General features: G+C 35.5%; 2 protein-coding genes across 2 annotated transcripts in view; both read left to right on the top strand.

The window, feature by feature from the left end:
* The window catches only part of LOC143667035 (olfactory receptor 13C9-like), a 713098-nt gene that overhangs the window by 652179 nt on the left and 33637 nt on the right, over positions 1–27282 (top strand). Inside the window, exons 4-6 of the transcript XR_013167823.1 lie at positions 23883–24145; positions 25102–25156; positions 26195–26303. The gene's annotated coding sequence lies outside the window, so the exon portion shown is untranslated. The remainder of the gene's footprint in view (positions 1–23882; positions 24146–25101; positions 25157–26194; positions 26304–27282) is intronic.
* On the top strand, positions 4068–7677 carry LOC143667041 (olfactory receptor 13C2). The gene is made up of 2 exons (XM_077140779.1): positions 4068–4206; positions 6518–7677. Exon 2 carries the CDS (start codon positions 6537–6539, stop codon positions 7491–7493), a length of 957 nt encoding a protein of 318 aa, XP_076996894.1. The 5' UTR covers positions 4068–4206; positions 6518–6536; the 3' UTR covers positions 7494–7677.

Here is a 27282-nt window from a genome sequence, read left to right as displayed (position 1 = left end):
AAAAAAGAAATTTCACACCCATAGGGTGGCAACTAAAGAAAAAAAAAAGCTATGCACATTACTTATAATACTTTAGTTCTCCATCTGCATGCCTATTTTCCGCACCTCCTAGGACACCCCCACCCACTTTGAATCCCACTATCTTAGGGTTCAAAGGAGAGGAAGAATTGTAATAACTCCAGATGAATTCCTTTAGACTTTGGCTTTGCTTGTTTGTTTTTTGTTAAAAAAAAAAAAAAACATGTCCAGCCTTAAGGAGACTCAGTGGAAGCTGTGGGGGAGATTGGCAACTGATTTTAGCTTGAGTCATTATATTGTTTTATAATTAATAAGAGATGTCTTCCTGAATTGTGGTTATCACTAGGTTGTTCAACTACAATTTATTTTTATCTTTCTTCTTTACACTTTTACATATTGCCCGATGATTTCTATTCTTACCTTGCCTTGTCTTCCTTTCCTTTCCCTTCTTTTTCTTCCATCTTTCCCTTCCTTCCTTCCTTCCTTCCTCCCCCCTTTCTTCCTCCTTCTTTCCCTCCCTTCCTCTCTCTCTCCCTCCCTCCCTTCTTTCCTCCTTCAATTCTTCTTTCTTCAACAGTGAATATGCATCACTTTTAGAATCAGTGAAAATAAACATATGTTTATTCAAGAAGTAAACTTATACTATAATCTAAACTTAATGGTTATGAATTAAAAATTTATTCATATTGTAAAATAAAGTATCAATTATATTTCTAAAATGTGTGTGTATGTATGTGTGCATACTCAAGTAACAGAAAGAGAGAGAGAGAGAGAATTCAGCTGGGGAAACTGAAGACAGTACATGAACCTCCTTCTGACTTTTGTATAGAGTAATAGGCATCCTGTAATTAGCCCTTTAGGGATTTGTTGCTGAAGTTTTACAAGTTATATGCATATGCATGTGTGTGTGTATTATCTCTGAAACAATTTAAATTGTGCATGGAGGTTTAGAGAGGTCCTCAAGAGCGGAGTATTTAAACTGGGTCCTAAAGTCTGAAACAAATTCTTTAAGTATTTGTTGGTCTCCACAATGAGATGTTGTTCAGTATGGACTTCAAGGGCAAATTTAATTTGTTTTATTCCTGAAATTTATTGGTAAATATTAATTGTATTCCTATTTCTGAACTTAAGGATCTAAAGACACCTTATCTGAACTAGGGGAATTTAATGACAATTTATCCTAGTAATCACACTGGTACAAACCATGTTTATATCAATGTCAACCAGTCAATGAATTTTGGTGGTGAACTGAGTATTCACTTGTGGCTGCCTCTTTGGTGAATCAGCTACAAATGAGGAACGACAAATACTGACTGCAGGTAGAAAAACAAGGCAAAATATCTGCAGTTGCTGTAACTTAGAAAGGGAAGCAACCTTTGGTTTGGAGGTAAGTAACTGCAAAGAAAATATAAACAAACCAATTTATCAGCTATAAGCAAGAATTGTACTGATGGGTTAAAGTGGTTAAATTTGAAAATGGGATTTTTTTTTTTCCTCTGGGGAGAGACCTCGAATGTTGAAAATGGAATTTAAAAGACTATTCACTGAGGTATAGCGGCAAAAAGAGAGCTATGGGATCAAAAGAGCAGTTCCACATCAGAGGTAATTGTGCAATGAACTGAAGAGAATCTGCCCATCCAGAATAAATTAGTTTTTGTCAGTCTGTAGCTTTTTAGTAGATTTCACAATACTTGGGCACCTAATTGTGGCTCATGCATAGTTGACGAAGACTGTGTATTCTTTAGTATGAAATTTATAACGCATCTGTGACTGCTGATTCCCTAGCACAATTCAGTTCCATTGAATTTGGTTTAGCAAAATTTAGGGTAAGTGTCAACAGTGGTAGCTACTGTGCTAATATTCAGGAGTCCAAAGAATTGGTGTGACCATGAATAAATGTGCTAAGATTTGTATGAGTAAGATGAAAATAATATCATTTATAAGAACACTTGGTGTGATCAGATTATGCTTTTAAGCTACTTGTACCTGACTTTGTGGAAGGGTAATAATGATTGAATTTAGAGATGTAAATGAGCTTCAGACTCTGAGGAAAGTGCCAAAACAAAGATGCAGAGGCATGAAAAAAAGCCATCAAAAATGCGAATTGAATTACAAGACTTATCTCACTTAATCCAACAAATACATGGAAATAGGTACCATCTTACCTTCAATCTATAGTGAGAAGGGAGAAGGGATCATCAGAAACATGCTCCAGGTACCTAGTTCATCACTGGCAGAGATGGCATTTGAACCAAGCCTGCATTGTGGGCTTTTGTTCTTTCCAGTATTATGCAATGTGCTTTACAGAATATTGTATAGTATGAAGGTACCTCATGAGATAATGGTTTTTGCAGAGAGTTGACGTTTACAGGTACATGTGTAATATCCATTGTTCAGAGACCTCCACATATATTAAATGCCTAATAGTCTCAAATGGTTTACACTATAATCCAGAAATTCTGGAAAACCCTAAAATTGTGATTTGTATGAAAAAGCTACAGAGAGTTGAGAGTTCGGGCTGTGAGAAATTTAGAATGGGGCAATCAGGTTTGGTTTAGGATGATGCTGATGAGACTAGTTATGTGAAATTGAGAAGATGAAACTGGGGTTCAGAGTAAAGCATCTTATAAAATTAAGTGGAGAAGGAATTCTGAAGAGTAAAGGGCATCGACTGGACCTAAGGATGAAAAAGAATGATAGCTACCATTTTTTGAGCGATAATTTTGTCCCATGAATTGTACTATCTTATAAAAAATTAACATAGTTATTGGAGATGAAATCACATGGGGCTGAAAGGTAGACCCTACATCAGGTCAGAGAATAACTTAGAATGCGGCAGAGGGACGTGGAGTGGATACGAGCTTTTAAGTCCTGATAAGTGTGTTAATCTTCTGAAAAGTGCCTTGAGTACTAAGAATGTGTCTATATCTAAATCATCTATTAGTACTTAGCAATTCCCATTTAGTGTGTTATGTGTGAGTGAGTTAGGATATTTTAGTTATATGTGGTTGTATTCTATGGCCATCATGATTTTTGATATTGGGTACTATAGGAAAAGTCAAACAAGAATGGCTATGAATCTCAGAGGCAAGAACAATTTATGTTATGTGCTATTTATTTTCTGAGTAGGTAATCCATTCACAAGAATGAACATTTTAAAAAAGGTTCTAAATGATGTACAATATAGAGCCTCCCTCCCCACCTGTTTATAAATAGTGAATAAGCTATTTCCCTCAGTGGAGGTTAAATTGTTCTTGAGAAATTCTCTGTGTGATTGAAGATGATTGTATGTGTGTATATAGGTATATATTTATATATAAAACCTATACATAGACTTATTTATATAACATATTAACAAATATCTATATAACATGTTATATCTATATATATATTTAGTATGTATTATTTACTTAGCATATGTTCCTAGATGTGGAATTTATAGATCAAAAGTCATGCACATTTATATCTGCAGTATAAAAGGAAGATGTTTGATGATCTATAGAATTCAGATAATGCATTATACATATTCCCCGTCTAAGGATAATTACCGCAATTTCATTCCAACAAAACAAAAATAAACCAAAATACAGTCCTTAAAAAAAGTGAAAGGAGGTGCACAGGTGGTTCAATGCAGAATTCTCACCTTTCATGTGGGAGACCCTTGTTTGATTCCTGGACCTTCCCCCTCACCCCCCCAAAAAAGGTGAAAGGGAACAGAAGAGGAGAAGTACTAATGACAATCAATGAATAGATATACAGAATTATAAATATATTAATAAATAAAGACTTACTATGCAATTTGAATAATATAAGGGCTGAGAAGAACTTTCAAAAAGACATATTTAAAGAGAACTCTAAACACTTCTAAATGATCTAAGTAAAATCCAATAATCTGGAGGTGGGATAGAGATGAGAGAGTAGAACTGTATAATGCTGCCCTTTTCTTTGGGTGTTTGAGGAATAATAGGGGGTTAGAGAGCATCCTAGTAGAGAAAGTAGTTTATCTTTAGGAGTAAACTTGTTTGGTCCTTTGTGTATTATGACAGTCGGAAAAGAGAAGGTAACCATTTGTGGAATGAAGAAAATGAATAGAGTGTTCATGTTAATGAGGACAAAGAATAGTGAATGACAACTTGATCATCCACCAAACATAAGGAGATGGAAAAAAATGGGATGCAACAATGTAAGGTAAGTATTAAACATGAAAGTATGATGGAAGGAATATAATTAGATTAAATGTGAGTGGACTGAATACCCCCCTAAAAAAGCAGAGACTGTAAAGTAGAGATTAAAAACTCAATTCCAGTTATATGTTGTCTATAAGTAGTATATTTTAGCAAAATAAAAAATGAAAATAAATAAATGGATATGTGAAGAGATAAAAAGAAAAGGCAAACTAAAAGAAAGCTGGGGTTGAGAAATATTTGTATTATAAAAATGGAATTCTAAGGTTAAAAGTACCAAATAAGATAAAGATAAATGAAACAATGATAAAGGCCACAGTTTACAAAGATGATTTATCAGCCATAAATTAGTATACACTAAACAACATAGAAGCTAAATACATAAAACAAAACAGCCTTAGAAATATAAGGAGAATTTGATTCCAATATTATGTAAAACAGATTAAAACTGGAAGACCCAACATAAATAATTATTTCAGAGAGTTGAATAATTCATGCAATGGACCTGATACTGTTTATACGCATGTATGTGGGCATGTATATAAAACCACATGTATTTATTTAAAAACATATTCCTCCCAAAGAAAATTCACATTTTTTTGCTGCCATTTAGAAAATGGACCACTATTTGGTCACCATAAAGCTCAAAGCTAGTAGAGAATTTATAGGTCACATTTTCTTATCATAATAAAATAGAATTGGAAATAAAGAATAAAAATGGAACCCAAATATCTAATCACTAGTTAACTAAGAGAAACACAAAGAGATAACCATTGGATTGAAGAGAAAATTAAAAGAAAACCAAAAAAGTATCTGGAAACTGATGAAAAGAGCATTCACATCGGAATCTAAAACACACAGCAAAAGGTATAGTTATATACAGCTGTAGGCACCCTCATTAATAGATAATAAAGATGAAAACTAAGGAATCTTATTCTTATTTCTTGGAATTAGAAAAATAAATTCAAAAGCTTGGAAAAATAAATTTAGAAAGACAAAGACTTAATGAAACAAACAACAAAAATGTAGAGAGAATAAATCTATATAAAAGCTTTTGTTTTGAGAAGAACTGTGATATAGGAAAATCTGTTGTGAACCTAATAAAGGAAAAAATCAGAGAAGAATAGTAATGAAAAAGGAGATAGAACGCATATAAAGGTCACTAAGAGAATGATAAGGAATATTATATGCAACTCTGTGAGAACACATCTGAGCCAGGTGGAAGTGAATAATAGTCTAGAAAAATTTAAAATGCCAAAATCAACTGTTCTCAAATCACTGCGATATATACAGTCTTGCTTGATCCTGACCAATCACCTTTTACGTCTGGTATTTCTTGATATGTTAGTATTGTCAACAGGATTACAAGGTATCCTCTTTGCTAAATGAGTGGTTAAAAGTGAATTTGGAGCCAGACTGCTTAAGTGTAAATCCTGCCTTTATCATTTATTACTATATGACCTTGATACTAAGCAAATTATTTAATTTCTCCACGTCTTAATTTCTGCCTATATAAAAGTGGGGATGGTGATGTTAATAATGAAAATAACTATCTCAGGGTGTTGCTGTTTCACTTGAAATTAGGTAATGTACACAGAAAACAATTAGTTGAGGATTGGCAAGAGTAAAAAATATTTTATCTTTTATATTGTTCATTTATTCAACAAATGTTTCTACTAATTATGTGTCTATTCTAGGTACTAGGATTGTGGATAATGGACAAGAAAAAGTACCTTCCCTTATAAAGCATTATTCTAAGACAGATAAGAGAGACAATAAACATAATGCACTATAATTCTAGGGACTGACGAGAACTATGATTTACTGTGTGGTGGTGTGCGGCCAATATGCAATGTTTGCTGTTCAGTTACACTTAACACTCATTTTTATAATAACCTCCAGATTACTTAAGGGATGAGGAATGAGAAAAAAAAAAGAACAGGTTTCCTCAGGGAAGATTTAGGTTTGGATCTTAGCTCTGCTATTTATGATTTACCTTTGATCAAGTTTTTTTTTAAGTTTTCTGCTTTCAATTAATTTATCTGGAAAATGTGGGTGATAACTCTCTTTTAGAACCATGGTGAAATTAATTTAATTTAAAACATATTGGTGCGGCTCAAAAATGTTAGTTTCCTCTTCCCATCCCTCTCTCCATTCCTACCTTCTCTTCTGTTCATTCTTCCTTTTTTCCTTTGGTCTTTTCTTTCTTCATTTTCTACTTCCCCTGTGAGTATGGCACTTGTGCAATGGTACATATTTGAAAAGAATCACAGTAAGATGTATATTATGCTTTAACATGCCCTGATATCCTACAGGTAAAAGAAAATCAGTAAAATGGAATGGGAAAACCAAACTATTCTGATAGAATTCTTTCTGAAAGGGCTTTCCGGTTACCCAAGGCTTGAGCTACTCTTTTTTGTCCTGATCTTGATAATGTACGTGATCATCCTCCTGGGCAATGGCACTCTTATTTTAATCAGCATCCTGGACTCTCACCTCCACACCCCTATGTACTTCTTCCTGGGGAACCTCTCCTTCCTGGACATTTGCTACACCACCACCTCCATCCCCTCCACGTTGGTGAGCTTCCTCTCAAAAAGAAAGACCATTTCCTTCTCTGGCTGTGCAGTTCAGATGTTCCTTGGTTTGGCCATGGGGACAACAGAGTGTGTGCTCCTGGGCACGATGGCCTTTGACCGCTATGTGGCCATCTGCAACCCTCTGCGATATCCTGTCATCATGAGCAAGGATTCCTATGTGTCCATGGCAGCTGGGTCCTGGATCATAGGTGTTGTCAACTCTGCAGTGCAAACTGTGTTTGTGATACAGTTGCCATTCTGCAGAAATAACGTCATCAATCATTTCTCCTGTGAAATACTTGCCGTCATGAAGTTGGCTTGCACTGACATCTCAGACAATGAGTTCATCATGCTTGTGGCCACAACGTTATTCATATTGATGCCACTCTTATTAATCATTGGATCTTACACATTGATCCTTGCCAGCATCCTCAAAATTCGCTCTTCTGGGGGGAGAAGCAAAGTCTTTTCCACCTGCTCAGCTCACTTGACTGTGGTGATTATATTCTATGGGACCATTCTCTTCATGTACATGAAGCCCAAATCTAAAGAGTCTCTTAATTCAGATGACTTGGATGCTACTGATAAGCTAATATCCATGTTCTATGGAGTGATGACTCCCATGATGAATCCTTTAATCTACAGTCTCAGAAACAAGGATGTGAAGGAGGCAGTAAAGCACCTACTGAGAAGAAGAGGTTTTAAAAGTTAAATGAGAAAGAGACAGTCCATTTTATTATCACAGTGTAGGGATAAATTGGGAGATCCCTCAGCTGTGAGGCTTATGAGATAACAGTCATCCTATCCTCAAAGAATCAAAGAGGTTTTTTGCTGCAATTTCAAGTTGTTTTCCAAGGCTTTCAAGTTCCAGAGTTACAGAATATTCTTCTGGTGTGTAGGGCATAATGAAACTAAATAAATAGATGTATTTACATTTTCTAGGAGTCAATGATTCCTAGTGTTGTTGTTTTTTTAAGAGCTTGATTGTGAGGAGGTAGTAAAGGGATTGTATAATAGAGAGAAACCAATTAGAGGGAGATTTCCAAACAAGAGGAAGTTATACTAGTATTATTTTTTTATTTTTGATAAGAATTCTTTCAAAAACTTTGCATACTTTCTTACTTTTCCACAAGGCAAAATTAAATCTTATTTTAGATTTCTTTGATAACTCACTTAGGATTATGAACTTTCAATATTATAATGACTAAAATAAAGTATTTTCTTTGCTGCATATTCAAATATATAATGCTGATTGTCCTCTGCACACATAGCCATGCACTGCTAAACTTTTTCTTTCTGGATTAATACTATTTTTATGATTTTTTTTGTTCATCTCTCACCATGAGGCTTTTAAGTGATTCTTGTTTTCTACTTTCAATATATATGACGTTAACAGTCTTTTTTCCAGACTTTCTGATATGTGAAATCTAAATGCTTTGCTCTTGTAACCAAATAACTGATTTTTAAAGCTCTTTGAAAACTAAATGTTAATAACATTTGAGTCAAATCTCCATGGCTGAAAGTCAAGCTGTAGCTTTCCTTCTGTCTCACTGCCTGTCTTTCCATGAGGCATGTTACTGATCCAAGAGGATTGTTTTATTGGGGAAAGCTGGACCTACCATCTATATGGTTTTTATATTCGATTCTTATCTGGTATCCATATTTTCTTTCATCCCTCATAGTGACCTTTAGGCTTTTATTTTTGTATATATATATATTTTTTATCTTTATCATTTTATTTCTTCTTTATCCAACTTTCACACTTCATATTTTCATTCATTAGTCTTAATATTTCTTTTAACATTGTATATCTATTTGTTTTATCTGTTATATTAGTTTCAGAATTATTTAAGTTTTATGAAGTTTAGCTTATCTTTTTACAAAATTTAGCAAAATTTAAAATTGTTTTAGCTTTATTTACAATCCCACATTATTTAGTTATTAACTTCTAATTTATATACGTTTTAAATTATTCTTGGTTTTATATTTTATCGTATTTTTTTGAAATTTAAAAGATTCTGCATTAACTTTTAGCTGCAAAGTAAACTTAAAAACATCACACCACAAACAGAAAGTTAAAGGCCTTCTTTATTTCATTTCATTGTCATTTTACTTCTACCCGATTCCTTGAATAAAATTTTCAGAACAGTTTGTAATGGTTTTCTGAGAATCTCTGCCACGAAATCACAGGTCAATTTTTCTTAGGTCCTACATCTAACTTTGAAAAAAAGAGAAAGAGAATTGACTTCGACTGTGTGTTTTCTGACATATTATGCCATCTAGTTATTTGATAGGAGATAAAAGTTAATGTCTCTAACATAGAGAACTTTTAGACATTGGTAAACTGAGCAAAAATTTCTGTCAGTCTACCCAAGAAGGCCGTACAAGATTTGATTGTCAAATCACAGTAGTGATTTTGTATGTAGGTTCACAACATTGCTTTTACATCATGTAAATATAGTTTGTTCAATTTACAATTTCTTTCTTAGAAATTGAACAGTTTCTTTCTTAGAAGGCTAAATTGAACAACTTCTTTCTTAGAACGCTCAAATGTATTATTTTGTGTGTGTGTGTGTTGCACCCTTTGTAATTTTCTTCCATCATGATGGTCAAGGAGAAGCTGGTGATAGCAGGGTTTATCCAAAATAAAGATTTTAAAACAGGATCTAAATTGTTTCACTGATTCAGTGGCTCAGTGACAGAGTTCCCGCCTGCCATGCTGGAGACCCGGGGTCATTTCCTGGGGCCTGCCCACGAAAAAAAAAATTGTGCTGTGCCCACTCAAAATAGTAACTTTCCATGTATCTATGGCCTTAACTCAGGCAATAATTCACAAGCATGGTAATTTACTATTCTTGATATCTCCTTTTTTGAGATAATAAAACTGTATAATCTGTTCATCAAAACAATTGTTTGTCCTTTTTTCTTTATTATGGAGAGGTTGCCAAATATCTCTTCTGAAATTGATATATGGTTGTTAAATAACATGTAAAAGAATGGGTCCAAAACAGCTCTGTGTTTCCCACTGGGAGATGTTAGCTGTTTCTTCAGAAGATTACCCTTATTGGATTTGCCTCTTTTGAGTTGAGGAGTATGGAATGAAAATATATTTTGAGCTTGCACACATTAGCACATAACTCATTCTTAACACTAAATATTAAAATTAATATGGAGTCTTATCTATAAGAAAATAGGAAAGCTTCTCAATTCTTCCTAATTCACAATCATTGCTAAGGATTTGTCAGCAAATTAAATTTAATTTTTAATTTTTTATTGATATATATATTCATATGCTATGTAATCATCAAAAGTGTACAATCAGTGGCTCACAATTTCATCATATAGCTGTGCATTTATCATCACAATTGACTTTTTTTTTCTTTTTGGTGTCAAATAACATATATACAAAAAAGAAATAAATTTCAAAGCACATCACAAGAATTAGTTGTAGAACAGATTTCAGAGTTTGGTTCCACAATTTTAGGTTTTAACTTCCAGCTGCTCCAAGAGACTGGGGACTAAAAGAAATATTAGTGTAATGATTCAGCAATTATACTCATTTGTTAAACCCTACCTTCTATGTATAACTTCGCCATCACCTTTGATCTGTCTTCCACTCTTTAGGGATATTTGGGCTATGCCCATTCTAACTTTTATGTTGGAAGAGGCTTTGACAGTTATCCTGAAGTAAAATTTCCTGATGGACATTTGCCCAAAATTTTTCTTTAGGTCTATCCATTTGTATATCTCATTGCTTTATAAGAATTCCGTTATAAGACATTCTTGATATACTTCTTTCTAATGACCCCTTAAGGCCATGATAGACTTCTCTATTATTTAAAAAAGTATAATAACTTGGAATTAAAAAAAAATGTTGTATTAGCGTTCTCTAGAGAAACATAATCAACAGGAAATATTCATAAATATAAAATTTATAACAGTGTTTCATGTAGCCATAATAACGTATTGTCCATAATCTGTAGGGCAGGCTGTGAAGCTGACGATTCTGATGGAGGGCCTGGACGAACTCCACAGGAGAGTCTCGCCAGCCAAATCAGGAAGAGAGCCTGTCTCTTCTGAATCCTCTTTAAAAGGCTTCCAGTGATTAGATTAAGCCTGACTCATTAAAGAAGACACTCCCTTTGGCTGATTACAAATAGAATCAGCTGTGGATGTGGCCTACGTGATCATGATTTAATTCTATGAAAGGTCCTCATATTAACAGACAGGCCAACACTTGCCCAACCAGACAAACAGGTACCACCACCTGACCAAGATGACACATGAATCTGACCATGACAACTGTCATCCTCGGTTCTATAAAGTCTGAAGTAATTTGAAAATGTCAAGACTTTGCCATATTTGCCACGAGTCTGAAAATATTGGCATTAATAACCACACTGCTTACCCTCCACTAAATTGAGAAAAATGGGGTTCTGAGATCTATATACACTTGGAGCAAGTCAGTTTGCAGTACCAATGCAGTACCAATCAAAATTCCAGCAGCTTACTTTGCAGAAATGGAAAATCTAAATATCAAATTGATTTGGAAGGATAAGGGAACTCAAATAACCATGACATCTTGTAAAAGATAAATGTAGTGGGAGATCTCACAATTCCTGATGTTAAAGAATATTATAAAGCCACAGTGGTCAAAACAGCATGGTACTTGTGTTGAGATAAATATATCGATCAATGGAATTGAATTGGGAGTTCAGAAATAGACCCTTAGATGTATAGTCAATTGATTTTAGACAAGACTCCCATGTCCACTCAACTACTAAGAAGAGTTTCTTCAAGAAATGGTTTTGGGTTAACTGAGTATCCATAAGCAAATGAATGAAAGAGGATCCTTAACTCACATCCTATATAAAAATTAACTCATGATGGAACAAAGACCTAACTATAAGAACCAGTACCACAAAACTCCTACAAGAAAATACAGGGGGACATTGCCAAGATCTAGTGATAAGTGGTAGTTCCTTAGACTTGACACCCAGAGCACAAGGAATGAAAGAAAAAATAGGTAAGTGACTAGTCCTCAAAATCAAATACATCTGTGCTTCAAAGGACTTTGTCAAAAGGATGAAAAGGCAGCTGACTCAATAGGAGAAAATATTTGGATACCATGTATGTTATAAGGGCTTGATATCCAGAATATATAAAGAAATCGTATGACTCAATAATAAAAAGACAAACAACTCAATTAAACACTGGAAAAAAAACACATGAATAGACATTTTTCCAAAGAGGAAAGATGGGTGGCTAAAAAGCACATAAGACGATGCTCAGCTTCACTAGCTTTTAGGGAAATGCAAATCAAAACCAGAACGAGATATCTCCTCAACCTACTAGAATGGCCACTATTAAACAAATAGGAAACTACAAGTGTTGGAGAGGATGTGGAGAAATAGGAACATTTATTCACTTCTGGTGGGAAATAAAAAATGTTACAGTCATTGTGGAGGATGGTTTGGTGTTTCTTCAGGAAGGTAAGTATAAAGTTGCCTTATGATCTATTGAACTTGCTACTTGGTATATATCCAGAAGATTTGCAGACAAGGATGAGAACAGACATTTGTACATCAATGTTCATGGTGGCAGTATTCCAAGTTCTGAAAAGATAGAAACATCCCAAGCCCCCATCAAATAATGAATGGATAAACAAAATGTGGTATATATAAATGGTGGAATATTATCCAACTGTAAGAAGGAATCAAGTCTTGATGTATGTGACAACATGTATGAACCTTGAGGACATTGTGTTAAGTGAAATAGTCAGAGGCAAGAGGACAAATATTATATGATTTCACCATATGAATTAATTATAATATGAATTAATTATAATAAGCAAACCCATAGAATTAGAATCTAAAACATAGGTTACAAGGAGAGAGAATGTGGGTATAGAATGGGGAGCTGATCCTTAATTTGTGTAGAATTTCTAACTAGATCTATTGTAAATGTTTGGAAATGGATAGAGGGGATGGTAGCACATTATTGTGAGTGTAATCAAGAGCACTGAATTATGCATGTGGATGTGGTTGAAAGGTGAAGTTTTGGGTTGTGTGAGCTTCTAGAAAGAAGGTTAGAGGATAAAGTTTGGGACTGTATAATACAGTTAACCCTGTTGTGGATGATGGCTGTGGTTAATGGTTCAAATATAAGTTTCTCTCATGAATTATAACAAATATTGTCACATTACAAGTCGTTAATAATAGGGTGGTATATTGAAATAAATGCACCTGATGCAAACTATGCAAATACATAACAGTAATATTTTAATATTCTTTCATCAATTGTAACAAAGGCATCACATCAATTCAAAGTGTCAACAATAGGGGGTGTTTTTGCATGACTTTTATGTAAATCTACAACTTCTCTAATAAAAAATAAAAATGACTTAAAAAAAGCATAATGCTAAGTGAAAGAAACCAAGTACAATGTAGTACTGTGGTATGATTCCATTAGTATAAAATGTAAATGTGAATAAATATTAGAGCCAGAATAAAATTAGTGGTCATATAGGGCTGGGGATGCCTAGAGGGAGTGAGAGATGAATGCCAGGGGGGTTGGGACTTTCTTTTTGGAGCAATAAAAATGTTCTAAAATTGATTGTGGTGATGAATGTACAACTCTGTGATTATACTAAAAGCCACTGATTTTACAATTTGAATATGCTGTATTGTATGTGAATATGTTTGAATTAAAATTCTTTCATTAAACACAAAAATATATATGAAAATTTAAATCCAAAAAACTGCAGCATAGCATTGTTGAATTTATAACATATATAGATGTAATATTCATTGCAATTATAGTATAAAGGACAGAGGAAGGCAAAAAATAGACTATACAGTTACTATTGACTGAAGGGTAGAGTTTGGCCTATAGGAGCATAGTAGTTAGGTTCAGGTGTCAACTTGGACAGGTAATGGTGCCCAATTATTCTATTGCTGTGGACTTAAATCAACAGCACATGAATTTCATCTAGGCTGAGTATATCTGCAGTCAGCTAAGAGATGTACCTTCTGCAATGAATGAGGATTAAAAGAAGTCAGAAGAGAGAGAAAGAGCTGAGTACAGCTCAGCACAGCCTAGCACACTTAGCTCAGAACTCAGAGCCAGCTCATACCTAGACATTTGGAGATGCAGAAAAAAATCACCCTGGGGAAAGCTATTTGAACCTAGAAGCCAGGGGCAAAGGCCAGCAGACATCGCCATATGCCTTCCCATGTGACAGAGAAAGATAAGGTAAAGCCAGCTGAATCCCCTTTACAAAAGTCAGTCTGTTTCTTGTGTATTGCATCCCAGCAGTATTAGCAAATTAAAACTGATTTTGGTACTGGAGGAGTAGGGTGTTGCTGCATTTGCAAATACCAAATATGTTGGAATGGTTTTTTAAATGGCTAGGGGGAGGATTCTAGAAGTATAGTGAGGAGCTTGATAGAAAAACCTAGATTGCTTTGAAAACAATTATGAACTCTACTTCCACTGAAGCCTTAGAGGAGTGTTGTTTCAAATTGGAAGGAAGGCAATCCTTGTTTTAAGGTGGAAGAAAATTTGGAAAACTTGAATCCTGGTGCTGGATGAAAGGGAGAATTTGAATGTGATGATCTGTGACACTTGGCTGAGGGAATTTCCAAGCTAAAGGTGAAGGACTCAGCTTAGTTTCTTTTTGATTTGTATAGTAAAGTGCAACAAGAGAGGGGTAGGCTAAGAACTGAACTTTTGGATACAAAGAACCCAGAAATTGATGGTTTGGGAAATTCTGGGCTTCCAGAAAGTTAGACCTCAGAGAATAGTGCCCCACGTTAGGATTTAACCAAGCATGAAACTAGTCAGTCATTACAAGACATGCCCAGATTGGAGATGGAGTTATCCAGAAAGTTATTTGTGGAAAGTCCCATTCTCTGATATTTTTTATCTCTCGGTGCTACATGCCAAGTCAACAAATATTGTGTGAGACCTATGTAAGTGCAACCACTGCCAGTCTGTCCTGGAAGAGACTGAAAATGGACAGTTAGAAGGAAAAATGACCCCAGAGGGAGTAGCATGGAAGCTAAAGTCTGAAGTCAAGAAGCCTCAGGCCAAGATAGCAGATCCACCTGTGCATGTGGAGGGCATGAGTTTGCCCCAGAGGCAGAGGGCAGGCCTTCTGTCTCAATGTTCTGGAAGAGTTCTCATGCTCCAGGCCTTGGAGAGGGTGGAGTACAGTACCTGGAGATTAGAGGTAGCCTAGCTGCCACCCCACTTTTCTGAAGGCATTGAGTATGTGCACCAGAGATGGCAGAGAATTTAGGTGCCATCCAGATGCACGAGGAGGGTGAGGCCAAGAAAAAAGGTGGTCTCTCCAATGTTCCTCATGTTGCAACCCTCGTCCTAGTGTTTGGACAGAACAGGGCCAATGCATAGGGCCTTGGAAAGGGTGGGACTGCTGCTTTCCAAAGCCTGCGAATGAATATCTCTCAGACTTTTAAGTCTAATGGAGTTTTCCCTGCAGGTTTTCAGAATTGTTTAGGTCTGGTGACTCCTTTTTTCCTTCCAATATCTTCCTATGGCTATGGGATAATTTATCCTATGACTATTCTCCTTTGCATTTTGGAAGCAGATAACTCACTCTTAGTTCACTGGTCCACACCAAGAGGAGAATTTTGCTTTGAGACAGATCATGCCTGTAACCCACTTTGATGAGATTTTGTACTATTTTTGAGTTTGTATTTGCATTATTACTGGAATGATTTAAGGCTTTTGTGACATTGTGATGCAATGGGTGTATTTTGTATATGGAAAAATTTAGTGCATTATATGCATGACAGATGAGCACTGTTAGGAAAAAAATGTTATTGTTCTCTATTTAGAGATTAAGTATGATCTGAGGTGATGTGTGTTTTCCAAGTTGACAAGGGGTGGTTACGGTCTTTGTTAGGTTCAGGTGTCGACTTGGCCAGTTGATGGTGAATTTCAGCTATGGCTGATTACATCTGTTATTGGCTGCTCTAGTTTGCTAGCTGCCAGAATGCAATATACCAGAAACAAAATGGCTTTTAAAAAGGGGAATTTAATAAATTGCTAGTTTACAGTTCTAAGGCTGTGAAAGTGTCCAAATTAAAACAAGTCTTTAGAAATGCCCAATCAGAGGCATCCAGGGAAAGATACCTCAGTTCAAGAAGGTTGATGACATTTAATGTTTCTCTCTCAGCTGGAAGAGCACATGATAAACATAGTGGCATCTGCTAGCTTTCTCTCCAGGCCTTTTGCTTCAGGAAGCTCCCCAGGAGGCGTTTTCCTTCTTCATCTCCAAGGGTTGCTGGTTGGTGGACTCTGTGGTTCTCTTGTCCCTCTGTTGTTGTTCTGCAGCTCTCTCTTCATTATCCAAAATAACTCTCTCCAAAATATCTCCTCTTTTATAGGATTCCAGAAAACTAATCAAGACCCATGTAGAATGGGTGGAGACATGCCTCCATCTAATCAAGTTTAAGACCCACAATTGATTGAGTCAAGTTTGCACAGAGATAACCCAATCAAGGTTCCAACCGACAGTAATGAATAGTTCAAGATTGATTGGGATAAAACACAGCTTTTCTACAGTACATAAATCCTTTCAAACCAGCACATTGGCCAAGTGGTGAGTCGTCCACAATGAGTGAGGCTTAAAAAGAAGAGAGACAGCTCAGTACAGCTCAGCACAGTACAGCAAAGCACAACTCAGCTCAAGCTCAGAGCCCAGAGCTTAGAGCCAGCTCAGACCCAGATGGCTGGAGATGCAGAAAGGAATTGCCCTGGGGAAAGCTGTTTGAACCCAGAAGCTGGAAGGCTGGGAGACATTGCCATGCGCCTTTCCATATGAAGAAAAAACCAAAGGAAAGCCAGCTGCCTTTCCTCTGAAGAATAGATCCTATTTATAAAAGTCAATCTATTTCTGGTATATTACATTCTGGAGCATTAGCAAACTAAAACATATATAGATATAATATAAAAAATATATACAACTATTGCAAGCCAAAAAACTATAATGTAGCATTGTTGAGTTTATTACATATACATGTGGTACTTATTATAACTATAGCATAAAGGAGAGGGGAAAGTGATCAACAAACTATACATTTACCATAAACTGAGGGATGGAGTTTAGCCTACAGGAGTGAGGGAAAATAATGGGGTACAAGAGAGTTTGATGAGAGAGTAGCTTATGAACAAATCTGGGGGCCAGGCTGTGAATGACGTTATCAACATAAGGATCAGGGCTCACAAGTGTAAAGAAAAGTCAAGGGATAGGAGTATTTGGGCTTTCAGATCTTGAGGGGGTTAGTCCATCAAGAAATAAGAAAGGAAAACAAAGGTCTCATTCTGAGAGTTAGTGGCTACATTTAAGATTTCAGAGGTAGAGCAGCCTGGGTGCTCCCATTGTGTTTATTTTTTTTGCAACTGATTTTTTCATGCATGTCTTTATTTTATTACTCATTTAACCCTTCACTGGGTAAAGGGGGTGTCAGTCCCAAGGTAATAACACTCACATGGTCACAATGCGAGTTATATAGTGATACAATTATTATCAAAGAACAAGGCTACTGGATCACAGTTTGAGAACATCAGGTTTTTCCTTCTCGCTATTTCAATACAGTAGAAACTAAAAGGAAATATCTATTAAGTGGGTTAGTAATCATAATCATTTGTGATATTCTAACTTATCAGTTATAGCAAATCTTTTTCATGTGATCATTCTCTCAATCTTCAGGGATATCTGGACAATGCACATTCTAATTTCTTCATGCTGAAGGGTTTTTGACATTATGGGGTAGAGGAATGAAACTGGTTCCTTTTCTTGGAAGGCCTCATACCTCTGGTTTCATCTTGCATAGGAGTCATCTGGAGACTTGAAATTCTGAAAACATAAACTTAATAGGTAAAAATTTATAGAGTCTTAGATAGAGCCCAGGGTATTCTTTAGGGGTTTCAGGAATACTCTCGGTTGGGGTTTGGTATATTTGGCAATTTGCAATATTGGGCTGAAGCTTGCATAAAAGTAACCTCCAGAATGACTTCTCAACTCTATTTGCAATCACTTTGCCCTTGTAACTTTACTTTGTTCCATGTCTCTTTCCCTTTTGGCCAGAAGTCATTGTCAATCCCATGATGCTGGGGTCCGGCTCATCTCTGGAGTTATGTTCCATGTTGCCAGGGAGACTTACACCTCTTGGAGTCATAACTATTTGGTGGAGGGTTATTTCAGAGTTTGTCTCAGAGAGAGGTCACAACTGAGCCACAAAAGGAGGTCCCTAAGTGTGGCTCATAGCATAATTATAAGTAGACTTAACTTTTCCACTACAGAAATAAATTTCTTAAGGGCAATCCTCAAGATTGAGTACCTGGCTCATTAAATTGGAAGTCCCTAATTCTTAAAAGAATATCAGGAATTCCACAGGTGGGGAGATTTAATAGTTCTTCATTTTTTCTACATTTCCTCAAGTGACTTTTTAAACTCGTTAAATATATTTTTCTGTTCCCAATACTCTGGAATGTATCAGGGTATTACATAACCCCATACAGAAAAAGTTGATCTCATTACATAATCTAGGTTCCATTTGTTTGAACACACTGACCAGACAGTTTAAATTAGATAGTATGGTACAAAGTTTGGACAAAATAAACATGTCTTCCTTTGGTTTCACACAGAAATTGAAGTTTTAAAATACCAACAAAATCATCCTTTACCTTGTATTCTGATTTACCTTAGTCCTAAGCAGATCAGTGTAATTCATATTTTTAATTGAAGTCTGATCTCTTTTTAAGCTTTTCTAATAGCTACTACTTGGAGTAATGCTGACTTTCAGAGCTGCATTACTTATATTGAGTTTCAGATATCATACAGATAACCCAACATTTCAGGGAATGACCAGGTTATACACAAAGAGCTCTGCAAATCAGAATTTAGAAATAACAGTTAAACTGAGGAATAAATGTGAGCTTACAGTCTAGGAATCTTTATAATGAGCCTTATTGAATATTCTGTATTCTTTATTCATTAATTGCCCATTCTCTGCCTACTTTCTCTCTCCTGATAACTTATGGTCTCAAATTTAAATCTCACTGTTAGCTCATTATAGTTAGTTTATTTTAATGAGAACATATAATATTTGTTCGTTTGCTTCTGGCTTATTTCATTCAACATAATGCCTTCAAGGTTCATTGGCCCAGTTGTATGCCTCATAACTTCATTACTTTCTTAGCTGTGTAATATTCCATCATATGTCTACACTACATTTCACCCCTCTCCTCAGCAGTCAGTATATCCTTGGGCCACATCCATCCATTTGCATTCATGTATAATACTGTCATAAACACTAGTGTACATGTGTCTCTTTGTGTCCCTGCTTTCAGTTGCCCCAAGTATATATGGGTTTCAGGATCACATGGCAACACTGTACTTAACCTCCTGCGAACCACCATATTGCCCTCCAGAGAGGCTGCACCATTCTATGTCCCTAACAACAGTGAATGGTTATATCTCTCTCTCCACATCATCTCCACCACTTGTATCTTTCTGTTTTCTTTTTAAATTTTATTGCGATATATTCACACACCAAACAAATCATCCAAACTTAGTCACTGCTCACAGTATCCTCACATAGTTGCATATACATCTCCTCATCAGCTTTAGAGCATTTTCATTACTCTAGAACAGAAATAAGAATAAAAAATAAAGTCCAAATTCTCCCATACTGCTTATCCACCCTAGTGTTGACCCATAGTATTGGTGTAGTAAATTTGTTACTGTTGGTAATGAAAGAATATTAAAATACATTGTAACTATAGTCCATGGTTTGCACTTGCTATGTTTTTTCCCCATATAGCCTTCTACCTTTTTTCACATTTGTAGTGGTTCATGTAAGAACTTGTTTAGATAAATGACTTTAAATAACCACTTTCAATCAAATTCACCTACAATTCATTACTATTACTCATGATCACACAAAAAAGCTACTCTCTCCTATATATCCAATCCCAAACATTTAAGTTCAACCTCATCAACAATTCTGCACATATTAGATAACCACTCCTTGTTCTCTAGCTTCTGTCTATCTCTAGGTACCCTATATTCTATATTTTAAGACTCTGTATTTATCTAGTTAGTTTATGTTAGTGATATAATACAATATTTGTCCTTTTGTTTCTGGCTTATTTCACTCAGCATTGTATCCTTAAGTTTCATCCATGTTGCCACATACTTCAGGACCTCATACCTTCTTCCTCCTGGATAATATTCCATCATATGTATATAACACAATTTGTTTATCCACTCATCAGTTGATGAACTCTTGGATTGTTTCCATCTTTTGGCAATTGTGAAAAATGCTGCTAGAACATCAGTGTGCAAATGTCTGTTTGTGTCCCTGCTAGCAGATCTTCTGGTTATATACTGTGTAGTGGAATTTCTGGGTCATAGGGTAACTCCATATTTAGTGTCCTGAGCAATCGCCAAACTGACTTCCACAGTGGCCGTACCATTTTACATTTCCACCAGCATTGAATAAGTGTTCCTATTTCTCCACATCCTCTCTAGCATTTGTAGTTTCCTGTTTGTTTAATAGGGGCCATCTTTATAGATGTGAGATGATTTCTCACTGTGGATTTGATTTTTGTTTCCCTAATAGGTAATGAAGATGACCACCTTTTCATGTACTTTTTAGCCATTTGTACTTCCTCTTTGGCAAAATGTCTATTCATACCTTTTGCTTATTTTATAATTAGCCTGCTTGTCCTTATATTGATGAGTTGTGGAATTTCTTTATAAATGCTGTATATCAAACTCTTATCAGATATATGGTTACCTAATATTCCCTCCCATTAAGTTGAATGTCTCTTCACCTTTTTGACAAAGTCTTTTGAAGCGCAAAAGTGTTTAATCTTGAGGTGTTCCCATTTATCTATTTTTTTCTTTTGTTACTTGTGCTTTGGGTGTGAAATCTAAACAGCAACCTCCTATCACTAGGTCTTGAAGATGTTTCTCTATATTTTCTTCTAGGATTTTGATAGTACTGGCTCTCCTATTTAGGACCTTTATCCACTTTGAGTTAATTTTTATGTAGGGAGTAATGGAAGTGTCCACTTTCATTCCTTTGGGGATATGTATATCCACTTTTCCCAGGTCCATTTCTTGAAGAGATTATTCTGTCCCAGTTCAGTGGATATGGGGGCCTTGTCTAAAATCAAATGACCACAGATCTGGATTTCTATTTCTGAACACTCAAATTGATTCCTTTGACCATATGTCTATCTTTGTGCCAATGCCATGCTGCTTTGACCATTGTGGCTTCATAGTAAGCTTCAATCAAGAAGGATAAGTCCTCCCAGTTTGCTCCTCTTTTTTTAAGGATGCTTTTGGCTATTCAAGACCCCTTTCCTTCCAAATAAACTTAATAACTAACTTTTCCAAAGTAGGAAAAGTTAGGGTGCTGCCATTTTAATTGGTATTGCACTGAATCTGTAGATCAATTTCGGTCGAATTGACATCTTAATGATATAGCCTTCCTAATATGAATGCAGGGTGTCCTTCCACCTAATTAGATCTTCTTTGGTTTCTTTTAACAAAGTTTTGAAGTTTTCTGTGCATAGGTCCTTTCCATTCTTGGTTAAGTTTATTCCTAGATACTTGATTCTTTTAGTTGCTATTGTGAATGGAATTGTTTTCTTGGCTGCCTCCTTGGTTAGGATATTATCAGTGAATAACATTACAGATTTTTGCATGTTGACACAATCCTGCAGGTGCTAGAAGAAGATAAATGTGGAGGGAGTTAAAATACTAAGTCCTGGAGTTGTAGCAGCAGAGACAGTGGCCAAAAGGCTGACAGAGGATACATGGAGTTAAGGGAGACACTTGGGAAGCAATGGCAGGAGTGCATTGGCTATTCCCCTTGGGCTGGGCATCCATGCTTTGGATATTACATACTTAAGTCTGTATCATCCCACTAAGAAAAAAAATTATATATCACTCATTTAACATTCTATGATAAAAAGGGGCATTATGAGAACTTCTGATAATGAGAATTGACCTTTACTCATAAGGAAAAGCAAATGAAGACAGTCTCTGGTCCCAGTCCTCTATAATTGCCATTACCTTAAAAAAGCCAAAGAAAATGGAAAGTTGCCTAGAATACAGAAGGATAATGTTTCACTTCCATTTATTACTTTTTTCATGTTTTCCATTGGAAACATCATTTTAAAGTTGCCTAATAAAATAAAATGGGGAAATACATATACTATACTCTTAATTTAAAAAAGCAGAGAGTATTTCAAGAAATGCTATGTGCTTATAAGGTATATGCCTAGAAATATATAAAGTTATATTTGTAATTATGAATGATTCACATTTCCTTAAGTTTTTCTGAGTTTCTCAAATTTTCTATAATGAGTATATATTTTTTGTATAATCAGGAAAAAATTAATTCAAAGAAGAAAACATCATGTCCAATAAGCTAGGTAGAATTTGATCTTAGAAACATTATCCCTAAAGTTTCTACCTTCTGCATTATTTAAAGCTTCTTTTTAAAGTGCTGGCAACTTAAAATGACTTTGGGGATTACAAAATTTAATAGAAGAAAACAAAGGAGGATTCAAATTGCCACCAGAGCCTGTGTAGTTCCTTTGGTAATATTCAGGTTTCCGAAGTTAGGGAGTATTTATGTGGCAGATTGATTCACTATTGACACACATATAGGGGATGAATTGTTATACGGGATGAAGTTTAATTTCTGTTCTTTCTCCTCAACCACTGTGAATAAGTTGTTTGAGACTGTGGGAATGTTGACTGTGACTTCTAGAACATGGTCATAGTTCAAAGAGAAGAAAGCTAAGAAGTCAACTAACTGAGGAGCATTTACAAAGATTTCAGAATGTGGATGTAAGAAGTTAGTGAAACTGATGAAAAGATGGTGGTTGATTGGTTAGGAAACTGAAGTCCTAGTAAACCATGCTACTTGTGGAGGAGTTGAAGATCCTACACTGATGCTTGAATAAGGAGCATTATGGTAAGCTGGGAAGAAGCCTTTTTGAAAAGGAGAGACTAAATGGGATTTGGGAATTATGAACAATTAATTTTATTTGAAAAGTTCCAAACAGAACACTGAGCAATAAGGAATTAATGAGTGAAGGAAATTCCTTCAATAATTACAAACATCAACATATGAAAGAATGTTAGCATAGGAGTTCAGATTAAATTAACATACAATGTGCACTCAGTCTGTGCCAAGAACCTTAAGTTTATATTAATCATCAAAATGATGCTTCCAAATAGATACTTTATCCTGATACTATAGATGACACATCATGCTCAGAAAGTCTAAATGTCTTGCCCAAGGTTTGAACCGCTAATATGTTACAGAGCCAAGACTAAATTCTAAGTCCTCTCATTCCAAGCCAAGTGCTCTCCACTAAGACATAGTACTTCACTTTAATTTTATTGGTAGAGAGGACAAAGAAGTGAACTAATTTTGGCACAGTGGATTTCCAGAGACACAAGGCTGTTACACTCTAGTACAGCCATAGAGATGCCAGAGCTTGTAGAAGACAGATAGGTAAATCAATCCCAGCTATAAGCCTATTGCTCAGATTGAGTGTTCCAGAAACAACAAAGCAGTTTTGATTTACAGGCAGAAATGTGAGTGACAAAACCCAGTACAATTCTCAGAAGCTTGTAAGAAAAGTAGCAGAGGTCTGAGGTCTTTCTTTCACTTGAGCACTACTGCTCATTATTAGCTCCTGCAGGGGCTCATAGGGCCTCATTTAATTAGAAAACTCTGGGGATATCCAGCCAGGGATGTCTGATGTTGTGAACATAAAGCTGTTTTATAAAAAATATGGGAGACTGGCTGAATCTAGAGGTAGTGTGCAGTAATTAGTGCAACTGATTTCCTTCAGAGGAGGCCATCCAAGGTGAGTAGGGCTTGACGTATTTTAAGTTTCTCTGGGTTTAAGTCAGGGAGTCTGGGTATACATTTTCTTACACACAAACGACTGCTGTCTTCTGCTGGTAAACACAAGGAGAAGAGGGTTGAGTGCTTCATGATTTATATTCCTAACCCAGAGTTTGCTTTCTTTCCAGAGATGATGCTGATGATGAGAATCAATCTAAAGGCTGACCCTTCAGAGAGAGATGCGCAAAAACCAAAGAGCAAAGGAAAAGAAACTTTACCTCCTTTTGTGAGAAATAAAAGAAGCACAGGGACAACGATCATGACAACTTCCCCATAGCCCAGCCCCACCACTGCCACCATCATGGAGTATCTCCTCTACCTTTCTTTTAACTTGATAACAGTGGATATATTGCATGCTATGTATACTGTTCGCTGTAGGCACATCCTAATGGTGAGTTCTCGTGTAGTTTTGCAAGAATTGAGACTGTGTTATTGTATCTATTTAGAGTGTATATATTTGTGAGATTGATAGCTTGAAATTATACTTTAAATGGCCTTAAATCTGTCTATATAATGAAACGATAGAGAGTCTTCTCCAGTTTCCTTCCCACTGACAATTCTTACTCTTTGGTTTTACTGAAAATTGAAGCAAAAATTCTCAAACGGTTACTAGTATTCTCTTGAAGCAAAAATTTTAAAATAGTATTTTTGTATTTATAATCAGAAAATATACATTTATTAAAGAAAATATGAAAAATAGAGAGTAATGCATATATTATTATTTCTTCTATCTATTGCTTGGATCATTCAGAGAAGAAGAGTTAAATAATAATACTAACTCTAAGAGCAATCTTTGACAGACTTTCAGGGGAATACTTCCAGAGTTTCCTCATTTAGAATTGTCCTGTCCAATAATTTGAAAGAGATGGTATTCATTTTCTTAAATGTCTGTCTGTCGATATCTACATTAATAAGATGTTTTAATAAGAATGAATGTTGAATTCAATGAAATGATTTTTGGCATCTTGTTAATGACCGTGTGTGTGTGTTGACTGATATTGATAGATTTTCAAATAATAATTTGGAGCTTTGTGAATTAATGAACTAATTAGATAATTTTACTTTTAATTATATGAAATACAGTTTGGATATACTTAATGTATGATTTTTGCATATTTTTATAAATGAGAACTGACTGATAGGTTTGACAGATCGGGATAACATGGCCATTTTACTTTCATGAAATAATTTCTAAAATGTTCCATGACTTTTCACATTGAGACATGTTATATAACACAAAGATAATTATTTTCTTGAAGGTATAAAATAACTTTCATAAGTACTCTGCCTTTGGGATTCATTTTGAGAATCCATTGTTCACAACGGTATCTTTATTTCCTACCACAGAATATGCCATGATATGTGTTCAATGAATGAATAAATGAAGGATGATATGAGAGAGGTAAGCACAGACTTCTATGACAGCACTTAGGAAGGAATTCTGAGCCCAAGAGGTGAGAAAGTTTTCCTAGAAAAAAAATAACATTTGAATTGGGAAGGATCCTTTCACCTTAAAACAGCAGGTACAAATGCATAGGGAAGAGTGCAAAATACTCTTTGGGGAAACTGAAAGGAATTCAGCATGACTACTGCAGTGCCCTGAGGTATCAGTAGTGGGGTCACAAATTGTACGTTAAAGCCACCTAGGGGAGATGATGTGGTTGGAGAGTGGCTACAGGACTTTTCTTGATGTTGTGTTGCAAGTAAGAACATTGATTTTCATGCAGCTGTATCTCCTATTTGGGTGTCTTTTGTGGGGAGGTTGATAGAGACAATTGGGGATCAATTATACTGCAATAACTTCTCCTTTAACATCATTATGGAAAGGAGAAATGGCAGAAGTGGGAGGAAAGGAAACTGAAAATGTAAGACAGGCATTTTGTGATTGATTCGGTGTATTTGGTGACTGTACTGTTTCCATTCTTCTATTTGCCCTATATTCTGTAAAAATGGTCCTAATCCCCTGGAACCTTTTGGATAAAGAGAAAGTGAGCTATTCCTCCTTCAATTTAGAATGCCCTCAGCTCCCAGAATATGAATACTCTCTCTGTAACTGTAAAAATGGACTGTTCCTCTTCTCTTCCTTTACAGCAAATTTAAACTGCTGCCTTAACTTCTCCCTTCATGGGAACAAGTCCATGTGCCAATATGAATAGGGGCAGAAAAGAGGTGGAGGATAAAGGGAATATTTTCCAAGTAGCTAACATATTGGCAACACTATCCCTTCCTATTTTTAACTTTCAACTGTAGTAACATATATATACAACTCAAAACTTCCCACCATAACCATTTCCAGATGTACAATTTCATGGTATTAATTACATTCACAATATTTTGCCTCTTCAACATCACCGTCTAGCTGATACTTTCTGATAAGAAGAGAAAGGCCGTGGAAACCATGGGAAGAAAAGAAAAATTTCCCTTTATCTCTCCCTTGCAGGAACCTAGCAAATGTGTGGTTATGAGGTGAGAATAAGTTCAGCAAGAAATATTTTCATTCTATACCCAGAGCCTGGGAAGTACACGATACCACAGTAACAGTATAACAGGTAATTAGCCACAGTTATATAAGGGGTCTACTATCTTCTTGGGCACCTCAGCAGAATCAAAATGAAACATTTGGAGCACAATTGCATTTCTGATCATCTGCTAATGTTACGAGTGGAGGAACTTTTCAATTGAAAAGATCAGATGAACTGGAAAAGATAGTTAAGACAAAAAGCACCATTAAAGACATACAGATTTGCAGAGTGACGACAGACTAGGGGATTCCTGATGTGTGATCGGTAGAGGCAAAGATAACAGCATTGCTATAATAGTTTTCTTTTGCTTATAGTTAGGGTATGAATCTTTGAAAGGTAGTATGGTATATTGGTTAAGGGGGCTGACTTTGAAGTCAGGCAGCTGGATATTGAATTCTGGCTCTACTGTTTATTATCTGTATGATCTTGAGACACTTATTTCAACTTCTCTTACTCTCTGTTTCTTCATTTGAAAATGGATGTAATAATGGTACCTATCTGACAGGGTAGCCATGAAGTTTAAATGAATTAATACATGTAATATTCTTATAACAGTGCCTGGCACAGAGTGTTCAACAAATAGTAACCATATGTGTTACTATAAGAATCTGCATGTCCAGAAATAAAAATAATATGGATCCCTAGGGATGCATTCCAAAATATCAGATAAAATAATTAAGAGTAAAATATGTATCAATAAGTAATGGATATGATGATGGTGATGATAGCACCAAATTTAGCTAATAATAAAAAGCATTCCATTGTATAATTGAAATTGGTTAAATGGGAAAATTTTAGTTGTATATGTCTTACAAAACAGTTTTTTAAAAAATGAGTAGTGGATAAAAAATTAAACTACGTAGGGCAGGAGTGTAAAATCTACATCTAAGAGTTTGGTGATGCTGAAAGAATATTGGAGAACTTGCACTGATTAGAAAAGTATAGATATTGTGAAGAAAAGCATTTTCACATGGTCTATATTTGAGGAGGGAAAAAAGTGTACATG

This window comes from Tamandua tetradactyla, chromosome 2 (assembly GCF_023851605.1).
Source record: "Tamandua tetradactyla isolate mTamTet1 chromosome 2, mTamTet1.pri, whole genome shotgun sequence".
In the NCBI taxonomy this organism is placed as follows: Eukaryota; Metazoa; Chordata; class Mammalia; order Pilosa; family Myrmecophagidae; genus Tamandua; species Tamandua tetradactyla.
This window is presented reverse-complemented; position numbering and strand designations above follow the sequence as displayed.

Bases quoted from the DNA above. Each gene is read 5' to 3' on its own strand.
- LOC143667041 (XM_077140779.1), top strand. From the start codon at position 6,537: ATGGAATGGGAAAACCAAACTATTCTGATAGAATTCTTTCTGAAAGGG.